Source organism: Heliconius melpomene, chromosome 7 (genome assembly GCF_056956725.1).
Source record: "Heliconius melpomene rosina isolate 202511_hmr_F chromosome 7, ASM5695672v1, whole genome shotgun sequence".
NCBI lineage: Eukaryota > Metazoa > Arthropoda > Insecta > Lepidoptera > Nymphalidae > Heliconius > Heliconius melpomene.
In genome coordinates, this window is record NC_140395.1 from 3,209,290 (window position 1) to 3,227,860 (window position 18,571).

Consider the following 18,571-nt stretch of genomic DNA (forward strand, 5'->3'; position numbering starts at 1 on the left):
AATTTCATTCAAGAATCAACTTCGTTAAAATAAGTGAAAAGAAATAATAGTTTTTTTTTATGTTACAATATGAAAAATTAAGTTTATAGGGTTCCGTTCCTCAAAAGGAGAAAATATATCCTTTATAGGATCACTTCGTTGTCCGTCCGTCTGTTAAGACAGTTTTTCTTAGGAATATGAATGAGTATATAATTTGTTACTCATATCTATATATATAAAATCGAAAGGTCACTCACTCATCACGAAATCTCAGAAACTACAAGTGCTGGGAATCTCAAATTTTGCATAGGAGTTACTTATAGGACGTAGGTGCTCGCTAAGACGGGAATTTGCAATATTCGATTTCTAAGGGGTTGTTTTTGGGGTCGAAAGTTTGTATGAAACTTCGTTACTACAAATGCTAGGAGTCTCAAATTTTGCATAGACGTCACTAGGACGTAGTCATGGAGACAGAAATTAATAATAACATAGTCCACGCGGGTGAAACCGCGAGCGGGCCGCTAGTATCTCATATAAGTGACTACACTATTGTTTTTTTTCAAGAAATAAATAAATCCCAAGAACCACAGAATACTAATTTTGGCTAAAATCATTTTTTTTTCTATTCTTGATTGTATTGTGATAATTTTTCAAATATTCTTTTTAATTTTTTTTTGCATATTCAATAAATATCAATGAACTTATCTAAAATATGTATAAAAATAAAACACGAAGTAAACTAACTATAATACATTTATTGACTAAACGCTACAAATCGCGGGAATGAACCCACTACAACTGCAGTAGAACTGTATATAAAACCTAAAAAAATATATTTAATACTCCATTATGCAACTAGCGCTGTGTTCAGGCACTTTCAAGGCACCTTAGACTATTTTCAAGCATATTACATTAATCAATTTTAATTTATTAAATATTTGAAATAAAGATATTGATAAAATATTTTGATAATAAATAAACAAATATTGTCTTCAAAATTTGAACATTGATATTGAAAAGAGCAACTATTGCCAGCTCTTCTTAGCAGAACTGCCTTCCAAGGTAGCTTTTTATGTTCATTCAAAAATTGGGAACTAGCATTATGATACTACCTTCCCATTAAAACACTTCTGTCCCCGATTTTCCAGCGGATTCTCAACGCTTTATTTGTAGAGTGGCGTAAACCAACGCCGCGTTTATCCTTTGTAAACACATATATTCCTTTTTATTTTAAAATATTCAAAAGTTACCAATATCCCCATTACAAAATCCATACATACCTGTATAATATACAATAGTGTCAAAAAATAGTATATGATACTTTTTAACTAGGTAAATGTATATAGATCAAAACCAGTATAATTAAATGTAATTGTAACTTTTTCCAATTTAATTTCGTTACAAATAGGAGCTGCTTAACAACAAACTAACACAATATAACTAATTGCCCTTATAAATTATGATATACATAAACATATATATATATATATATATATATATAAATATATTTAGATTCAAAGAAAATATTACAATTCAATAAAACATTTTTTTCACTACTTACTAATAAATCGTTTTAAATCTGTATTTGGGTAACTAATCATAAAATTATCCAACTTTAACTCGCCAGAGAAGTATAATCATTCTCTGGAGTGGGAACCGAACCCAGAACCGTCGCCCTTGTGGGTTCAAGTCTTAATAAAGTAACCATTTCACAAGTCACAAGTAAAGACAATCTCAACTTACAAAAACAATATTAATATTAATTATTATTACTTAAAATTAATTTCTTTAAAAAACTAAAATTTAAAATATAGCATTATTAAATATATAAATTTATAATAGGATACCAAAAATAACTTAAAATCTGTCTTATACTGAAAAAAGGGACAGTAAAATAAAATTTAGTTTAAATTTCTTTTTTTTTTTCAACAAATTCAACATTAAAAAATCTTTAAAAACATACATTTTTGAGATGTTTATTTAATTTATATCCCTTGTCATTTTATAGAACAGATTTATAAAATAATTATTACAATAAAACTAATCTATAACACTTACGATAATAACAAGTTATTTTAATTAATCTATTTATATAACAATTAGGCACAGCAACTTAATTTCATTTTCATAACTTTAATTTTTAAATTATTTAATTTTATATAAAGCCTTTTTTTTTATTTTTATATTAACCAGTTTCTTAAAGTGTACTTTTGTAACTACAAAAGGAAAATAATAAATCAAACCCTCAATATTTAGACATAAAAAGTCTAATTTTAATACAAATACTAAATAATGCAGGCTGTATATAGATGATTGTAATTTCATATAAAATTAATTAAACAATAATAATTGGCCTTAAATATTAATTAATATTAAAAGAAATAACATTATAATAGCCATGATAAAGTAAAAACATAAATTATACCAAACTACTAATTAACATTACTGAATCTAAAAGAAAACGTATTTTATAATTATTTTTTTAGACTGTCTTTGATATTATGGACAGTAAAACAAATCCTTAAAAAGTATTTTTTTGTTAATAAAATGACAAATGAGGTGAATTATTAGTAAAAATTTTTTATAGAAAAAAAAAAACAACTCATGGGCCCCTTTTCTCATAAAATAACGATCTTCTTTAGATCGAAATGTCATTTTAAATTATTTATAGTGCCGTTCACACTTGTAAAAATCAATTTATTTTATAATGTATCCCACACACATAGCAGGATAGACAAAAAAGAGAGGAGAGGAAGAAATTTTAGTTTGAAAACAGTCTGTTCCCAACAAATCCCCATTTCCACCCAATTTTACTACTGCGTGCAGAGTGACGAAACTTAATGCTGTACTCCGTTTTCTTGGCGCAATGCGGTATCATTCTTCGGAGTGGGAAATCCAACCCACAACCGTCACGTGCAGTCACGCTGTCCTACTACTCTACAACGGCCTTTAAAGGTTACACATTCAACAATTTCTGTACGTTTAGTTACTGTTTTGGTTCACAGAATACCTTGGAATGAAATATATAAATACAAAATTTTATTTTGTAATATTTTTTTAGATAAATATATATATTTTTTAAAAATCTCTCATTTTATACACTGTATAATATTGAATTAATAGTGACGAAGAAAGGTTAAACTTTACCCTTCGTTCGTTCGTTTCGTCCAGATCTACTCAGATACAGGTCATTATACACTCTGTTTTATTATTTTTACTTTTTAGTGTCGTTAAGACACTAAAACCAGTTTATTAAATAAAGAAACATTAATGTTATAAATATAAAATCTTTGTAGATACTTCCAACTACTTCTAACCACTTTTAATCAGTCTGTCAATTTACCGTCAATTGGTGGATTAGATGTAAATTTCGACTTCCACATTCAGATTATATTAACATCTTAATAAACAAAGTAACAAAACATAATGTTATATATGGATTTCCTTCAGCTTCCAACAGCTCCCACCAGTTCAGTTCAACTCTTTCTTAACAGTTCTAACAAGTTTCTGACAATTGTTGGCTGTCAGTAGACTGACTAGGTCTAAATTTAGATTTTCACATTAGATTATATTGACATCTTAATGAACGACGTAACATTATATTTCTATTGACTTCGTACGACTTCCAAACACTTCTAACCACTTCTTAACCAGTTCTAACCAGTTTTTACCGGTTAATTCACTGTCAGTTGCCAGTAGGACTGAGTAGTAGTGCATTATCCTCTATCCTCTCCAGTCTAAAGGTAGAATTGTCAGGTAAGTGCCGAACTAGGTCGTCTGTCAGACGAACTCGAGCGCCATTGGGTCCTGATACAAGGACTGTGTCAGTTTCCTGGAAGAAAATTAGATTTTTCTTATTCGTCCAATACGTTTTTACGACATTGTCGTGGCGCAGTGGCACAGTGTGTGACTGTTAACACAACAGTTGTTGATTCAATACCCACTCGGGGAATCCAATATCTTTTTAGCTTCACGCTATATTTTTTAGTTAAATCAATTTCTGTTAAGACTCTTCGTATTGCGTATTGAGTTGTGGAACTCAACGCCGCGCTTAGCTTCCTTACCATGAGATATTTTATATTTTCATTTCCTCGATCTGATAACGAGACAATGCGCGTCGTTGAGTTTCGTTACACAACACCCTAAATCTAGAAAATTGGTTCATGGAATGGAGTGCACCAAGACTAGGTCCCCGGGTTCCATTTGCCTACTCTGTTACATGCAAGATACAGCTTGAAACTGTTTAATTATTAAATTCATATAATAAACCGCATTTTTACTTACTTTAGCACTTCCATTCAACAATCCTCGCAACTTGGCGTGCAGTTCAGCAGCTGCTGCCGTGTGCAGGTACAGCGCGCTGTGCACACTGTGCGTACTGGACGCGCACACGTAAAGGGTTAGACGGGGTTCGATACGCCTGGAGGGAAGGAAACAAATATGTAAGGAAAATACTATAACACAATTTTTCATAGATTTTTTTATATTTGTGTTTGGGATGGAAATACAAAACTATACAAATGAATAAAAAAATATTAAATACTTACTAATTAAAATAGATTAAATTCAATAAGATATAACAGTAATTAATAATATACAATAAAATATAATATTAAATTAAATTAGTTAATAATCAGTAATTTAAGTTATAAATTGTAATTATCATACTATGCTAAATCATTATAATGTCTTCCAAATAGCACAGGTTACAATGTACATAGGTTCGAATTGAACCTTTCTTTTAAAATATTTATTTATAATTTTAATAAATTTTACTTAATCAAAAACATTATTCTGAACACAAAGACTGCAAGGGTAATTAAACTGATATAAATTTTTAGTTTAATAAATACTCACTTAGCGTGTAAAGCATTGAACAGACGTATGCCATCAGCCAAACCACAAATTTGTATTATATCATCACGGGACAATCTGAAATAAAAAAGAAATAACTATAAGTACACAAGATTTTGTTTAAATCAAATATTTAATATATCCATTTTCTTCGCTCTGGCGCCGTGGCAAAGCGCTACGTTGAGTACCGCCACCCAACACGCAATCCCATCAGAATTAGGCGGAAAATTGGGAACGGAGTGTCTTAACACTTACTTCTCTCTACCTACCCTGCCATTTGAGGGATACGGCTAATTAAACAAATTATTATTTCCATACCTTAAAAGATCGGCTCCAGAAAAGTTAGCAAACGTCGCTACATGTTGTGAGAAACGATGGCGGGACAGCCACATTTGTGTTTCATTTGACGATGCGTCTTTTGATAGACCGTAGTTCTGTGAAAAATACATCAAATATTCATTTATTAATGTGAAAAAATCATGAAAATCGTTCTTAAGTAGTTACTCACGCAAAAATTATTCAGAAGATACTAGTCTCTTTAAAATCAAACGATAAAATTGAAGAATTACTAGGCTACTAATATAAAAATATACCTTTTCAGGTTCCTCGGCGGGCACCGGCAGGTCGGGCAAGATGGCGCCAGGCGAGTGACAGGTAGGGCTGTGTGCCTTCATGTCGCCGCCGCTGTTTTTAAAAATAATAATATAAATAATAAAAAAAATAGTAAAGATAAGGTTCGTCATCAAAACGCTCAAACACACTTTAAGTAAACAATAGAAAATAAAAACATAATGACATTTATAAAAAAAAAGAAGTCGGTTAAAAACAACTTCCTTGCAAAAAATAAATAATAATCGAGTAATCTATTAAAATCGGACTTAAATAACGTGTGCGTGTTTGTAAACAAATGTAATATCTATTATTATGTATGTTTAGTGTGACTCACGGCTGTACAAATTACTAATTCCTATTTTAATTATACTATTTGTAGGATACAAAATGGCGGCTATGTGTAAAAATGTAGTTTTAATTTATCTCTTAAATGAGCATTCTCTGAAATTGAACAACTTGAATTGGTGTTAAAATATTGCAATAGAAAAAAAACAAGATGTTATGATAATATACGTATACGGATAATGACTACGACACGCGAAAAAAAAGGAAAAACCAATATACGAAGTATCTTAAAAAAATATATTAATAATAAGGAAATACTCACTCTTGGCAATAAAGTGGTTTCATTTGGTTGTTGGATGAAATTATCCCTGTAAAGAATGAAAAATATTTAGTTTTTAAAAATCATTTTATATAAAGAATCAATATCTAAAGAGGCCAGGCGCAATGATACGGTGCCTGGCGGTGGGTTCGATTTTCACTCAAGGAGAATAAATTATTTTCATTTCGCCGCTCTGGCAGGGGCTAAAATTGGGGTGTTGATTTCTACCATTGTCGAAACACACAATGTTTATTATATTTTCATGTGTCATCTTATTTATCAAATTTCACTATGACACTAGAGAACAAATTGGTGGAACATTATTTAGAATGAATAAATAATTATTTTATTAATAATTTCATCAAAATAATTACTTATAATTAATTATGAGTATCAATTACATATTAAAAAACGACGGTTAAGTAATAAATTTAAACTTAGAATGTTTTATATTTTTTCTTAATTATGTTCCTAATTAGAACACGCAATAGATAGATATTGTATTTGTCTAGAACGGTCGACAGAAGGAACTGGATAGTGTTAAGACACTCCGCCCAAAAAATAGATAATAATGAGTGAGATGATACATTAAAATAAAATATAAAACATTACCTGATTGTGGTAAAATTGGCTTGTTCACTAGTACTGGGCTTGAAATTGCCTTTGGAGTGACACTGGAAGAAGAAAATCAATTTAAGATTTTATATTTCAAAGACCTCATACTGGTGATCTGGGGTTAAAATGTTATAGGTAACTTTAACCCATACGACACCAGTCCAGTTACAAAAGTTTAAAAAGTGCAGCGTTAAGTTACGCCACAACACACCCAATATATCTCTTTGAGAAGAAAGTAATAAAACAAAACCAACTTTTAGGAGCTTACGATAATCATAAAATTCTATTGCAATAGTAGATACCTACATACAAAATGGATCTAAATCGAATCCCGGACATCCGTAATACAAGTGACCGACAGGACCACTCGACTACCTAGCTATGTATAATATATCAACTGAACACTAAGGCCTTACTGATAACCACTATCACACGACGCGTAGTATTAGTAACTGAGATCATCCTATATTCAAAGTAAATAACAAAAATTTTCCAAACGTGTCAATTATGAATGCGCTAAATGAATATTTTTTTGTGAATATTATGTTAGGACCGGCCTTTGCGGGTTGGCCGGTTTGAGGCTGGTGGTGGCGCAGTTGTACAAACATGCGACACGACACATTGGGGGTTCGATTCCGACTCAAGGAAATGATATATTTAATTCTTTAAACGATTAACGCGATGTAACGTAAGCTTCCCTCAGAAAAAAGATCAATTGTGTGTCACGCCCATAACCGGAACACGAAATATCTCATAAGTCGGGCGGAAAGCGGGGAAACGGAGTGTGATATTGATACTTAACACCAGGTTCCCTCAGCCTAACTTGCCATATGCGAGACACAGCGTGAAGCTAATAAAAAAATATAATAAAATCAATAATTAAGAGTAATGGAACAACCTTCAAAGTATTCAGTATTTATCATTTAATAAGCTTCATTTATGTATAATCATTCACTTAAGCTCATTCCGCCGATGCACTATCTCATTGCAAGTGTACTTCAGTCGCATTAAAAACTGTCTTCTTTAATAATAGGGTTTTTAAAATGGTTATAAATAATACTTTAATAAATATCATATATTTACTTATTTCAATTTTATTTTCCAAAATAATTTAAAACTTTGAACTTATTGTTTTCAAGTAAATGTTTTTTTTTAAAACTGTCATTTATATTTTTGTGTCTATTTGATCTGTGGTTACCTCCTGCTTAGTAGTGAACTAAGCAGGAGGTTGTGGGATTATACCCCGATAACAAAAAAAGTTGCCATTTTGAATGTTAGGGTGCAATATTATTATATGAATCAGTTCTTATCATAATCAGTTATTATCTTATCATAGTCCAGCCTACTTAGGGATTAGATAGTATGCAAATTATCTACAGACTAGATTTTTTTATATGTATAAACCATGTTGTTATTGTTGTTTCTTCTGAAGAATTTTCAGTTGAAAAATATATCTATATTATCGGAAAATAAATTATTTTAATTTCCCTGCTGATTTAAATAATGTACATTGTGCATTCAGTTCCTAAACTCAACATGTTGTCAAAATGGAGAGGTAAGCGGTGAAAGGTGAGTAAAGAAGAGGTGTGTTCACATTAGGTTAATTCATACAATTTTAGATTACAAATATAATGCTAAAAAAATATGCAGATGTACTACTATATCAACAAATATAGTAGCAAACAAGTATGAGAAAGCTTATTGGATTCATCTAATTCCATTATAGGATAAGACTTGAGCATTTTATATTATGTAACATGGCAGTTATAACAATTAAATTGTTTATTGTAGTATTGGAAGTGATGTATTTACATGATGTATTCTAAGTTCTAAGTGTCCAAGGTACCCCTAATCACAAACACAGTGGGTTGCATTTTTTAACTTCACATTGTATCCCAAATATATAATTGTAGGCAGAGGGAACCTAATCTTAAGGCACTATTTTCTCATTAAGACATTTCTGTTTCCCGCTTCCCACCAAATTCTGCAGGCATTGCATTTCCACCAAAATCTGTTGAGTGGCAGAACACCAAAGCCAATCTATGTCTTGTTATCAGAGCGAAGAAATGAAGATATATAAATATTTTGTTTCTTCAAGTGGGAATTGAACACATAACCCAACGTGTTTACAGTTGCATCGTCATGTCTCTCTGCCACATCTAGCCCCAAATAGGTTAGATTGTAACAATTATTTTACTTCCTTGAGAAAGAAACTGTTCAATAAAAAAAAAAGCAACTCAAACATGTACTATCTGAAATTACTGTGTTTAACCAAACTTTATAATATCAGTAAATATATGAGAAGAATGTATTATATTTAAGCTACAGAAGATTATTATGAAAGGGCTAAAATAAATAAACATTTTAAGACAAATAATTGCAATGTAATCATCATAGGGTTCTTTTTAAAGAAAGAAGATATACCTAATGCCTTTAAATTGTTGTTAGTGTTAAAATCTAATTGAAAATGTTATATTTGGTATTTTATTTAAAATATATAAAAAACTAATATTTACTTCAACCGTCCACGTCTAACAACCACATTAGCTCTCCTCAATCTAGCGGCCAGTTCCCTATAGGTTTCAGGATCCGCATCAATCTCCACTTCGGTCTTCAGCAGGGAGAACCTCATCCGCCAGCCCTGGGCCTCCACACTATGGAGTAGACGAGCTCGCAGGACCACACCGCCCACCTGCCTCGCACTAAGTCTCTGCTCGAGCACGAGCATACTCCTGTCAGCTATAGTCCTGTCTCGTCAGGTTAGAGAAGAGGAAAGCGCCTGATGCTGAACGATAACCACGTCCACAACCACATCCAACCAACATAGCTTTTGATACACTCGCCACAGACACCATTGGGCAACTTTTGTTTAACAACGAAACTTTAATCTAGTAATAACAGTGTCAAAATAATTCACTTGTCCAACATTTCTAGACTATTCGCAGCCAAAATGTCGCAATAAGTAAAATATAAGCGAATACAAGATATCACCGGTTAAACGGAGATTCAAAATTTATGTTTTATCAGCGGTAAATAATGTGTTATAAACAGAAACAATGGAGTATGGTACGGGTGAAGGAAAGCCAGTGACTGAGCGTGATGGCCTCTGATTGGTCCCTAGTGTTGCGCGCGCGTTGATTGGCCGCGATCCGGTTCTATTCGGTTTCGGTGGGCCGCGGCCGGCTCGCGGTGGTGCACTGCGCTACGTCATGACGTTGCTAGTGATGTGAATTGTCGATAAAACGTCTGTTTTATAAAGGCTTTAACATTTTATTATTCAATCTTTATTAATACGAGCGATATTAAATTATATTGTTGGTTTCTCAGTGACATTTTAAGAACAAAGCAGTTTGCTATTATGTTGTTGATTCGAGTTAGATGTATCGGCACCGAAGCGGATATAATAATAGCTCCAATGCAGTTTTGGTCAATTGTACTTCAATTTGTAGCTAACTGATGTGATCCGGTTCTCGCTTCGTTCGACTTTAACGCTTGTTTCTTGTCGGGTGGATATTATCTTACATCACTACATTGAGATCACTTCATAGCAAATACGCGACCTTACACAACGTTACATTGTAATCGTAGCTACTCTATTTACTTGTTATCTCACATAAATAACTTTGCCATATAATGTAATACTTAATAGTAATGTAGTGCTTGTTTAAGCGTCAAGTACTGCATAATATCACGTGTTAAAGTCAATTGTTGTTGTTCTGTGTCCTATCATCAAACACTTCAAATGTAATTCTTTTGATATATCATACTTTGTATAAAATGCATATCTATATTTATTTACAAAAATACGTTACATAAATATATAGAGAAAAATTTAATCTAAAACTACGCCTCCTACATATCTTAGCGATAAAAACATGAGAATAGTAATAAATCACTTTTTTAAATGAAACAACTTGACGAAAGCTGTTGTGACGTATAATCATGTTTTGTGTACAAAATATTTCTTAGTAATGATTTAATAGCTTAGACTGGATATTTCAAATAGAGCTTTTGTAAAATACAACCAACGCCAAAAGGCGTGTTTCACAATTAAGAAAAAATGCATTAGATCAAGAGTTAACAATGATAACGTGTTGAAATCTAAGAAGATAAATATCATTATAATATCATCACGCAATTAGAACTCTTAATCCACACCTTTCGACCTATAGCAGTAATTGGAAGCACTTAACTTGTGTCAAGAACAAGTTAACGATGTGATTTCAACGGGGTGAAACACTGAAGCGATGTGGTTCTTGCCGGTTACAGTTACAGTCGCTATTCGATTTTAACGGTATTTTATATTGGTTGTATCTTGTTTAATGCAACTCTGTAAAGCAATTAATTACATCATTCGTGTATATATTTATATATATATATATATATAATTTTAACTGTTTATAAATATAATTGGCTAAAATATAATTTCAAAGTGGTGAAACACTGAAGCGATGTGGATGAGTGGTTACGATAATAATTAGATTTTAAAGCTACGTTTTAGTTGTATCTTATTTACGATAGCTCTGGATAGTGTAATCTATTATGAAATTGAACCATCGTGCTTCGTTATATTCGCGTTTCTTTGATTTATTGTTTAGTTTTAAAGCTAAGATAATTATTTTAATAATTTTTACAATTTTACAACTTTGACAAAAAATTAGGTAAAAATTCTGTGCATAGTACACATTTCCTGGTAAGTCAACGACCTGCTATGAATGTTGCGCTGGATAAAGGTTAGTTACTGTGAATAGGTAATAATGCCCTTAGTTATGTATGTAATTAAATTAGAAAATACTAGATAGAAAATACTAGATTATACAAAGCTTAAACCTATTAAAGCATAAGTAAATTATATTTATTTATTAACATACTGCTTTGTATAAATAATATATTAAAAAATATACAATAAATCACAATATAAGATGCATGCGAAGTAACGGGAAATAATAAGACATCGTAAATTGTAGTATCCGCAAAATTTACTTGTAAACCACTGCAAACAGGTTTGAATCCACAACGGAAGTATGAAATAGCGGTTCTAAATATAGCGAGCGGCGCAATTTGTGGAAATGAGAACGAAGCAAGTCGTTTATTTATAAATAACAGTTTTAAAGTGGTATGTAGTTAAGAAGTTTAAAGTTATCGCTTATAATATTTTTTTAAATAAATAAAACACTGTTTCAAAATATATCTTCTACAATCTTTGAAAAATTTAGACATATATATGCCTTTTCGACTCGTGCATTTCCTCGAGTGGGGAACGAATCCACAACCAGTCGCATTTACAGTCACACTTTGTGCCCCTGCACCACGACTGGTCTCAAGGTCTATATTGGTTTACGAAAGAGTATATGACATACAGAGTGACATAGGCTAAAAATATCGTCTATTCTTACGACAATAAAGAGATAAACATGCCAATTGAATAACAAGGGCTCAATTGAGCAACTGTATGTTAATTTATGTTCATACATATGTCGCAGGGCCAGAGAAGGGGCGTGACAATTTGCAATGAAATATTCAACGTACTTGTTTATTCATCTATTATCTAAATAGCACAATTTTTTTTATTTAAAAATAATTTAAGTTTTAGGATAATTAATAAATTACGTTTTATTGAAATTTTGATAAACAGACGAAAGTGTGATTCACTTATCAATAACTTATCCCTATGTGAATTAGAAATCCTTATAAGAAATACAAATTATATAGAATTTCTTCAAACACACATGTAAACATGTAGATGGGAACCAAATACGATAGATCAATTACTCTATTTGACACAGTGAATAAAATAAAAAAAATGGTTTACCATGATTTATTTCGAATTTAATATGTTATGTTAACATATAAATATTTCATTTACAGCTGAGAAAACAAATTTATAACTGTATAAAACTTTTTAACTGTTTAACTGTAAACTAACAAATATATACTAAATTCGCAATGTAATCGTATAATATCTGGTTAGAAGCCGCCTTATCACATGTGTGTCAATTGCTTCACTGGTTCAAATTGAAAGGGAATTGATCTTTATTAATGACGTGATGCTAGTGAAAAGACGCGACAATCTATTCATATTATACCAAAATGAAGGCAATAAACTTTTGTTTAAATAATAATTATTATATTGACGAGTGGTTAACAAAATTTATTTTAACATATAAAAGATTCCTATTAGAAGCTGTATAAAACAATTTCTAGAAACTTCCTCGGTGCAAATGTAGACGGCTTTTGAGACGTGACCGCATAAATTACTCGTGCTGGCCTGCCCTCTCAAATGACACTAAATTGGTGCAATTTAATGCTCTATATTATAGACCGTTAACTAGTATCAGAAATTACGTGACAGCTAAAATGATTGGTATTAGAAAGATGATTGTCGTTGATTTTGCTACATTGTTATTTGTTGTATATTATTGTATACATTGTTGTATATTATTTTAAGTGTAATTTACTGTATAAAGTGTACATATTTTAACATATTAATTATACAATAGTAAACATTAGACGAATCATCAATCTGTAAAAATTGTAGAGTCAAGTAATGTTAAGAAAATATTAAATATTTGAAAGTTTAAAATTTTGCCAAATAATTTACTGTAGAACAGAAAAGTAATCAACAGTACAATTAGATGTATCTTCCATAAAGATTTCTGTGGACAAGGTTAAAACTGATATGACACCCATTAAATTACCAATCACGTCTCACATGACGTTCAATTTGTGCAATTTAGTGTAATTTACAAAAGAGACGCGGACAGATGCAAATTGAGAATAAGTGGAATTTTTAACTGTGTTTAATTATTTCACAAAATATTATTAGAATATGTAATTTAATAGCCGGTTTTCTAGAGAATTTTAGACGTTAAGTCGAATAAATAATCACACTGATATTAACACAAAAAAATATATTATATAAAAAGGAGTAATAATATTGACAAAAAACACATAATCTATTTTTACAGAAAAAAAATATAATTAATTACATAATAAGTTTAATTTTGTTTTGTAATTATGTTAGGTGTAATAACGCTAGTTTGTATTATGGTATGATGGGATATTTATTTATTTACAATTACATTATTTTAAACTCAATAATGACTATTGAGAACATAAATGTTCTTATTAAAAATTGTTACTAAACGAAAATTTTAAAAATACATACAAATAAAATATCGACATAATTTGACAGCACTAGAAGTTGTTTTTAATAAAAAAATATTTGTAGTTTTCAAATTTGAATAGAGAATTAATTTAATAAAATTTATGGTTAATTACATGAATTGGGAAGGATTTAAATAAAAGCTGTGGTTATGGATAGTTTTATTTTGTCAAAAATATTATCAAATATTTGAAAGATTTTTTTTTTATTTTTGGGGAAATTTTAAAGTTAGTAAAAGTTCTGGGTTGGACACGGATCAGCCCGGCCCCCTCTTCTTACGACTATGATTGTGACCAAAGGCTTTAGCTCGTGTAGCGCCCGTGGGCATAGCACAAACTGCACTATTGGTTAAGCTCCCTTATCATTTGAACGTGGGTACAGTTATAATTTATAAATATATACTAATATCATAAACCTTGTTGGCTTGTTTGGGTTAAACGCGCCTCACAAATTATTGGTTCGAATCGTGAAAAGAAATAGGCTAGGCTATAAGTTATATTACATCACATTCGTTACATATTAGCTCCCCGCTCGCGGCTCCGCTCGTACATAATTATTTAGTAGTAAATAATCTGAATAACTATCAGTCTAACAACAATATCATTTTAAAGACAATATCTATACGAATAAATGAAACTGTTATTTTGCTATTTGCAATTTGGCCGAATAAATTATTATTTTTTTTAATTTATCATAAGATCTTTTTTATATGTTGCATGTACAGACAGCCATCAGTTTTATTATATGGATAGTTTTTTTTATATTTATGTGTTGTTGTCCATTTTGTTTCGTTTTGGACAATGTTTTTGCAAAAACCTGATGAAAAGATAACTAGAATGTGGAACACTTCAGATTAATTCTTAAACTTCTTTTTGCTTATCCTTATCCTCCAAATTCGCCAAGGCCCGTTTACCGTACTGTAAGTACCTGTTATTAAAAGAAAATTTATAAAATAATACTTAAAACTCACCACATTTCCGGCGAATATGGCGGAGAAGTGGTGACGAGGGACGGCGGTGGCATTAGAGCGTCATTTGATAACTGTGAACAAAGTAGCATAGAATTTAATAACAGACGGATTTTATTTTAAGTTTAGAAAATTATTAATCATGTAAAAATCAAGTACTTTATTTTTTCGTTATCAAAAAAAATGTATACGAGATCATTTTAAGTAAACTGAAAATTTGTTAGAATGTTAAATTAACATTACTTACATTCAATCGTGTAAGCAAAAATAAAAAAAAATTTTACAAAGTTAAGTTGGGTAATAGAAAAACAAACAAAATGAGGCTGGAGGGTTCTAATGCGATAAGAAAACAAGCAGGCAAAGTGCCAGTCGGACTCGCGTATAAAGGTTCTCTACGATTATCGATAAAACCGGTAAAAGAATCACTTCTATCGTATAGGAACCTCTTAAATATTAAATTATTTTTTTTTTGTAGTATTCATAGTTGCAGTGGCAACATAATTAATTACATTATCATACATGTTTTAGGAGGTACAGCCTGCCAGACAGCGCAGTCTTAGTAACAAAATCCGATTTTACGCTTTAAAAATCGTTTAATTTAAAAAAAGCAATAAAATAGAAACAAAAGTAAAACATAAAAAAATACAAATAAAAACTTGAATAACAATCTCACAGTCGTCAACACGGTAGCCTCGCATCCCGGCTGATACTTCTCCAAGTCGGTGCGCGGACGACGGAGAACCTTCTCTCTGTCCTGTTTGTGTTTACGGTCGGCACCTTTTAGTTTGAATACCTGTGAATAAAGAGATATTTATTAAAATATTATCTTACTCTTTCTCAGCCTCACGCTTCTCGTATTCCGCATGTAGCAAGGTAGGCCAGTGAGAGAAGACAAGGTCCCTTTTGCCTACCCTGCTAAGTGCGGGATACAATGTAAAGCTAAAAAAATATCTTAAAAACGTAAAATGTAAAACCTAATAAAATTGTCGCATTGTGAGTATTCTACCGAGTAAAAAATTTTTGATAAGTCATCAGAATCTACTTTCCGCTACTTCGTGTTTTATTCTATCAATTTTGTAATATTCCTAAAGCTGAATTAAATAAAATGTTTTACGGCGCGTTTGTTAAATAAGAAACATAGAAAAAAAACATATAATAATAAAAACTAATAATCTCAGAATTTTCTTATCAAAGCGTACAAAAAATGAACTTCAACATTATTTTAAAAAATCGAACCCCCACCAACCTTGATCTGGCAAGCGGCCGCATGAAGTCTATTATGGTCGTCGGTAGCGAGATATGTCTCCACTTGTATGCGGAAAGGCACTCCCTTCTCACCGCCGTGCTTTTTAGCTGTGAACTCTGTTGAAATGCAGTTTACCTAGAACAACAAAAAAAATATCATTTAGCATATTGATTTGTACTATTCTAGAAAATATATAAAAATTCGAACTTAGGAAACTAAATAAATATATATGCCTCCTAAAAAACGTATGTTTCTTCATTGGGAAGTGTGTAGAGACCGCCTATGTTGCTATAGGGGTTAGACAAAGAAACAAAATCTAAGAAATATCTATATTTGAACTCCCTACCTTGATATAAACGCCAACATCTTTAGTAGGATCCCAATACACATGCAGGGCGTTAAGGAAGGCTGGTTGTTCCACTCTTATCACACCGTATGATAGCGGCACATCTACCTGTTTTGAAAGAAATAGAGAAATTTAGGTAAAACAATTTTAAAATGTTGATTTTGAAATGGTTGTTATAATTACTTAACGCGAGGTTTCCAGCCGCTGCCTACGTTGCTACATGCGGAATACAATGTGAAGCAAAAAAGGACACCTATTTTAGCTCTCACTCTCACACACATATTAAACTGATAGTTATTCTCCCCTACACTCTGATAGACCTTTAGTAGAAGGGAATATTTACTTCTCACTGGCACATTATCTCTTTTTCTCTCTTAATTACACATTTGCCTGTTTATGCCATACAGAATATTCACTTGAGAACAAAGTTTACATCTTAATACAGAACGGTCCCGATTCATCGACTGTATTGTACATTTTTTGACCACTCTGGACTTTTCTACAACATAATACTCTGTCTCACTCATATAAAAACTATCTCATACTCTCTCTCGCTCGCACACACACGGTGTCTCTATCTCCGTCTCGCTCGCACACGCACTGTGTCCTTATCTCAGTATCGCTCGCACACGGCACACGCTGTCATTACCTCCACGATGCGGTCGCCGGGTCGCTCGGCGTGCCACTGTGCGATCTGCTCCCTCTCCATGTACTGGAGGCGGCGCTCGTGGAAGCATATCTTTATTATGCTCTGTTGACAACATTATAAAACAAAATATACATTAGTAATAGCCAAAGATGTTTAAAAAGTATGGATTGTGTCAGTACTGTTAAAAAAACATAAAAGAAACTTCGAAGGTTAATTTAATAAATTAAACTCATTTTAAATTGATAATAAATAAATCAACTACTATTCATATTATTTTTTTGTAATACAAAAACAAACCTTCAACATCTTTCCCTTATAATGCGACAGATCACCTAATTTCTTCAATTTAATTTCGTAGGGTTGTCCTTGATTTAAATATGTTAGTGTTTCTTCATTTTGTTTGGTTGCTATCGATGTAGCCGCTGCCAATACGTATTGGAATCTAGACCGACAAGAAATATGGTAAAGTAGATGTATTAGTTTAAAACAAATATGTTAGAGGTTAGAAGTGGCGCGTTTCTGTAAACTTTAATAATTGAATTGAAATATTTCATATTTTCATTTCATCGCTCTAGTAAATGCAAAGTGTTGAAATCCGCAAACGACAGGTTCCTTTTTCCTACCCCGCTATATGCAAATATTTTACGCGTTTTTAAAAAGCATAAAAATATCATAGAACCTATTCTAATACAATCAAATATTTACAAAATCGCTGCTAATATACAAATAATACCTGGTATCCTCTTTAAAACTGTTATCAGGTCGACCGGATGGAGAATGCAGGAAGCCATCTAAAGAACTGACTGGAGAACACATTAGGAGACCCGCATCTGTACAATTATAAAAATACAAAATTATATTACACACTAATTGGTTTTACGCGTTGATCTCAGGAACTACTGGTTCGAAATGAAAAAATCTTTTGTTTTATAAAATCCACTGCCAAACATTGTATATAATCATATATTAATCGTATCTATATAGCCCCCTATACTTGCAGTCATAGTTACTTAAAACGTGTCATTTCACACGTTGGATATTTGTTATTGATTAATTAGAATTATTATTTTCTTTCACACATTAGTAACAAATATTGTTAATTATATAATTTAATAATTCTATGAAACTGTCAGTAATTTTGTTGTCAATCTCACAAAAAACTATATTTCTTTAAAAGGCAGAGATTTAAGTCTAGTTACATATTTTTTTTATATAAAATGTCAATAAGTTTAAATTGACTTATTAAGAAAACAAAAAAATATTTATTTTTTGAGAAATTAGCACAACACTTACTTTTATTTTCCTGGTTGTTGGGCGAATGGTAACCATTCATTGGCATGACTGGCACTGGTTGGCACTGCATGCTTTCTGGACTGGCTGTTAATAGACAAAAAAACATAGAAAATTAGTTTTTATCCTTCACGAAAACTAAAGGGTGTTATAACTTTGACGAGCCTGTGAGTGGGCATCTATATGTTTGTCTCTGGCATCATAGCTCTCAAATGGATGAACCGATAATGATCAAGTTTTCTTT

General features: G+C 31.5%; 1 protein-coding gene across 3 annotated transcripts in view; it reads right to left on the reverse strand.

The window, feature by feature from the left end:
• Positions 1 to 714: 714 nt before the first annotated feature.
• gem (transcription factor CP2 like gemini) overlaps positions 715 to 18,571 on the reverse strand; it is a 32,267-nt gene continuing 14,410 nt past the window's right edge. For all 3 annotated transcript variants that reach the window (XM_085188014.1, XM_085188013.1, XM_085188015.1), the window contains 15 exons: positions 18,331 to 18,414; positions 17,771 to 17,867; positions 17,335 to 17,479; positions 17,038 to 17,139; positions 16,389 to 16,496; positions 16,043 to 16,177; positions 15,470 to 15,589; positions 14,800 to 14,870; positions 6,662 to 6,723; positions 6,053 to 6,098; positions 5,427 to 5,517; positions 5,152 to 5,267; positions 4,837 to 4,911; positions 4,264 to 4,399; positions 715 to 3,811 (listed from right to left, as the gene is read on the reverse strand). In XM_085188014.1, the coding sequence (XP_085044140.1) occupies positions 3,665 to 3,811; positions 4,264 to 4,399; positions 4,837 to 4,911; positions 5,152 to 5,267; positions 5,427 to 5,517; positions 6,053 to 6,098; positions 6,662 to 6,723; positions 14,800 to 14,870; positions 15,470 to 15,589; positions 16,043 to 16,177; positions 16,389 to 16,496; positions 17,038 to 17,139; positions 17,335 to 17,479; positions 17,771 to 17,867; positions 18,331 to 18,414 (1,535 nt within the window). In that variant the 3' untranslated portion in view covers positions 715 to 3,664. The remainder of the gene's footprint in view (positions 3,812 to 4,263; positions 4,400 to 4,836; positions 4,912 to 5,151; positions 5,268 to 5,426; positions 5,518 to 6,052; positions 6,099 to 6,661; positions 6,724 to 14,799; positions 14,871 to 15,469; positions 15,590 to 16,042; positions 16,178 to 16,388; positions 16,497 to 17,037; positions 17,140 to 17,334; positions 17,480 to 17,770; positions 17,868 to 18,330; positions 18,415 to 18,571) is intronic.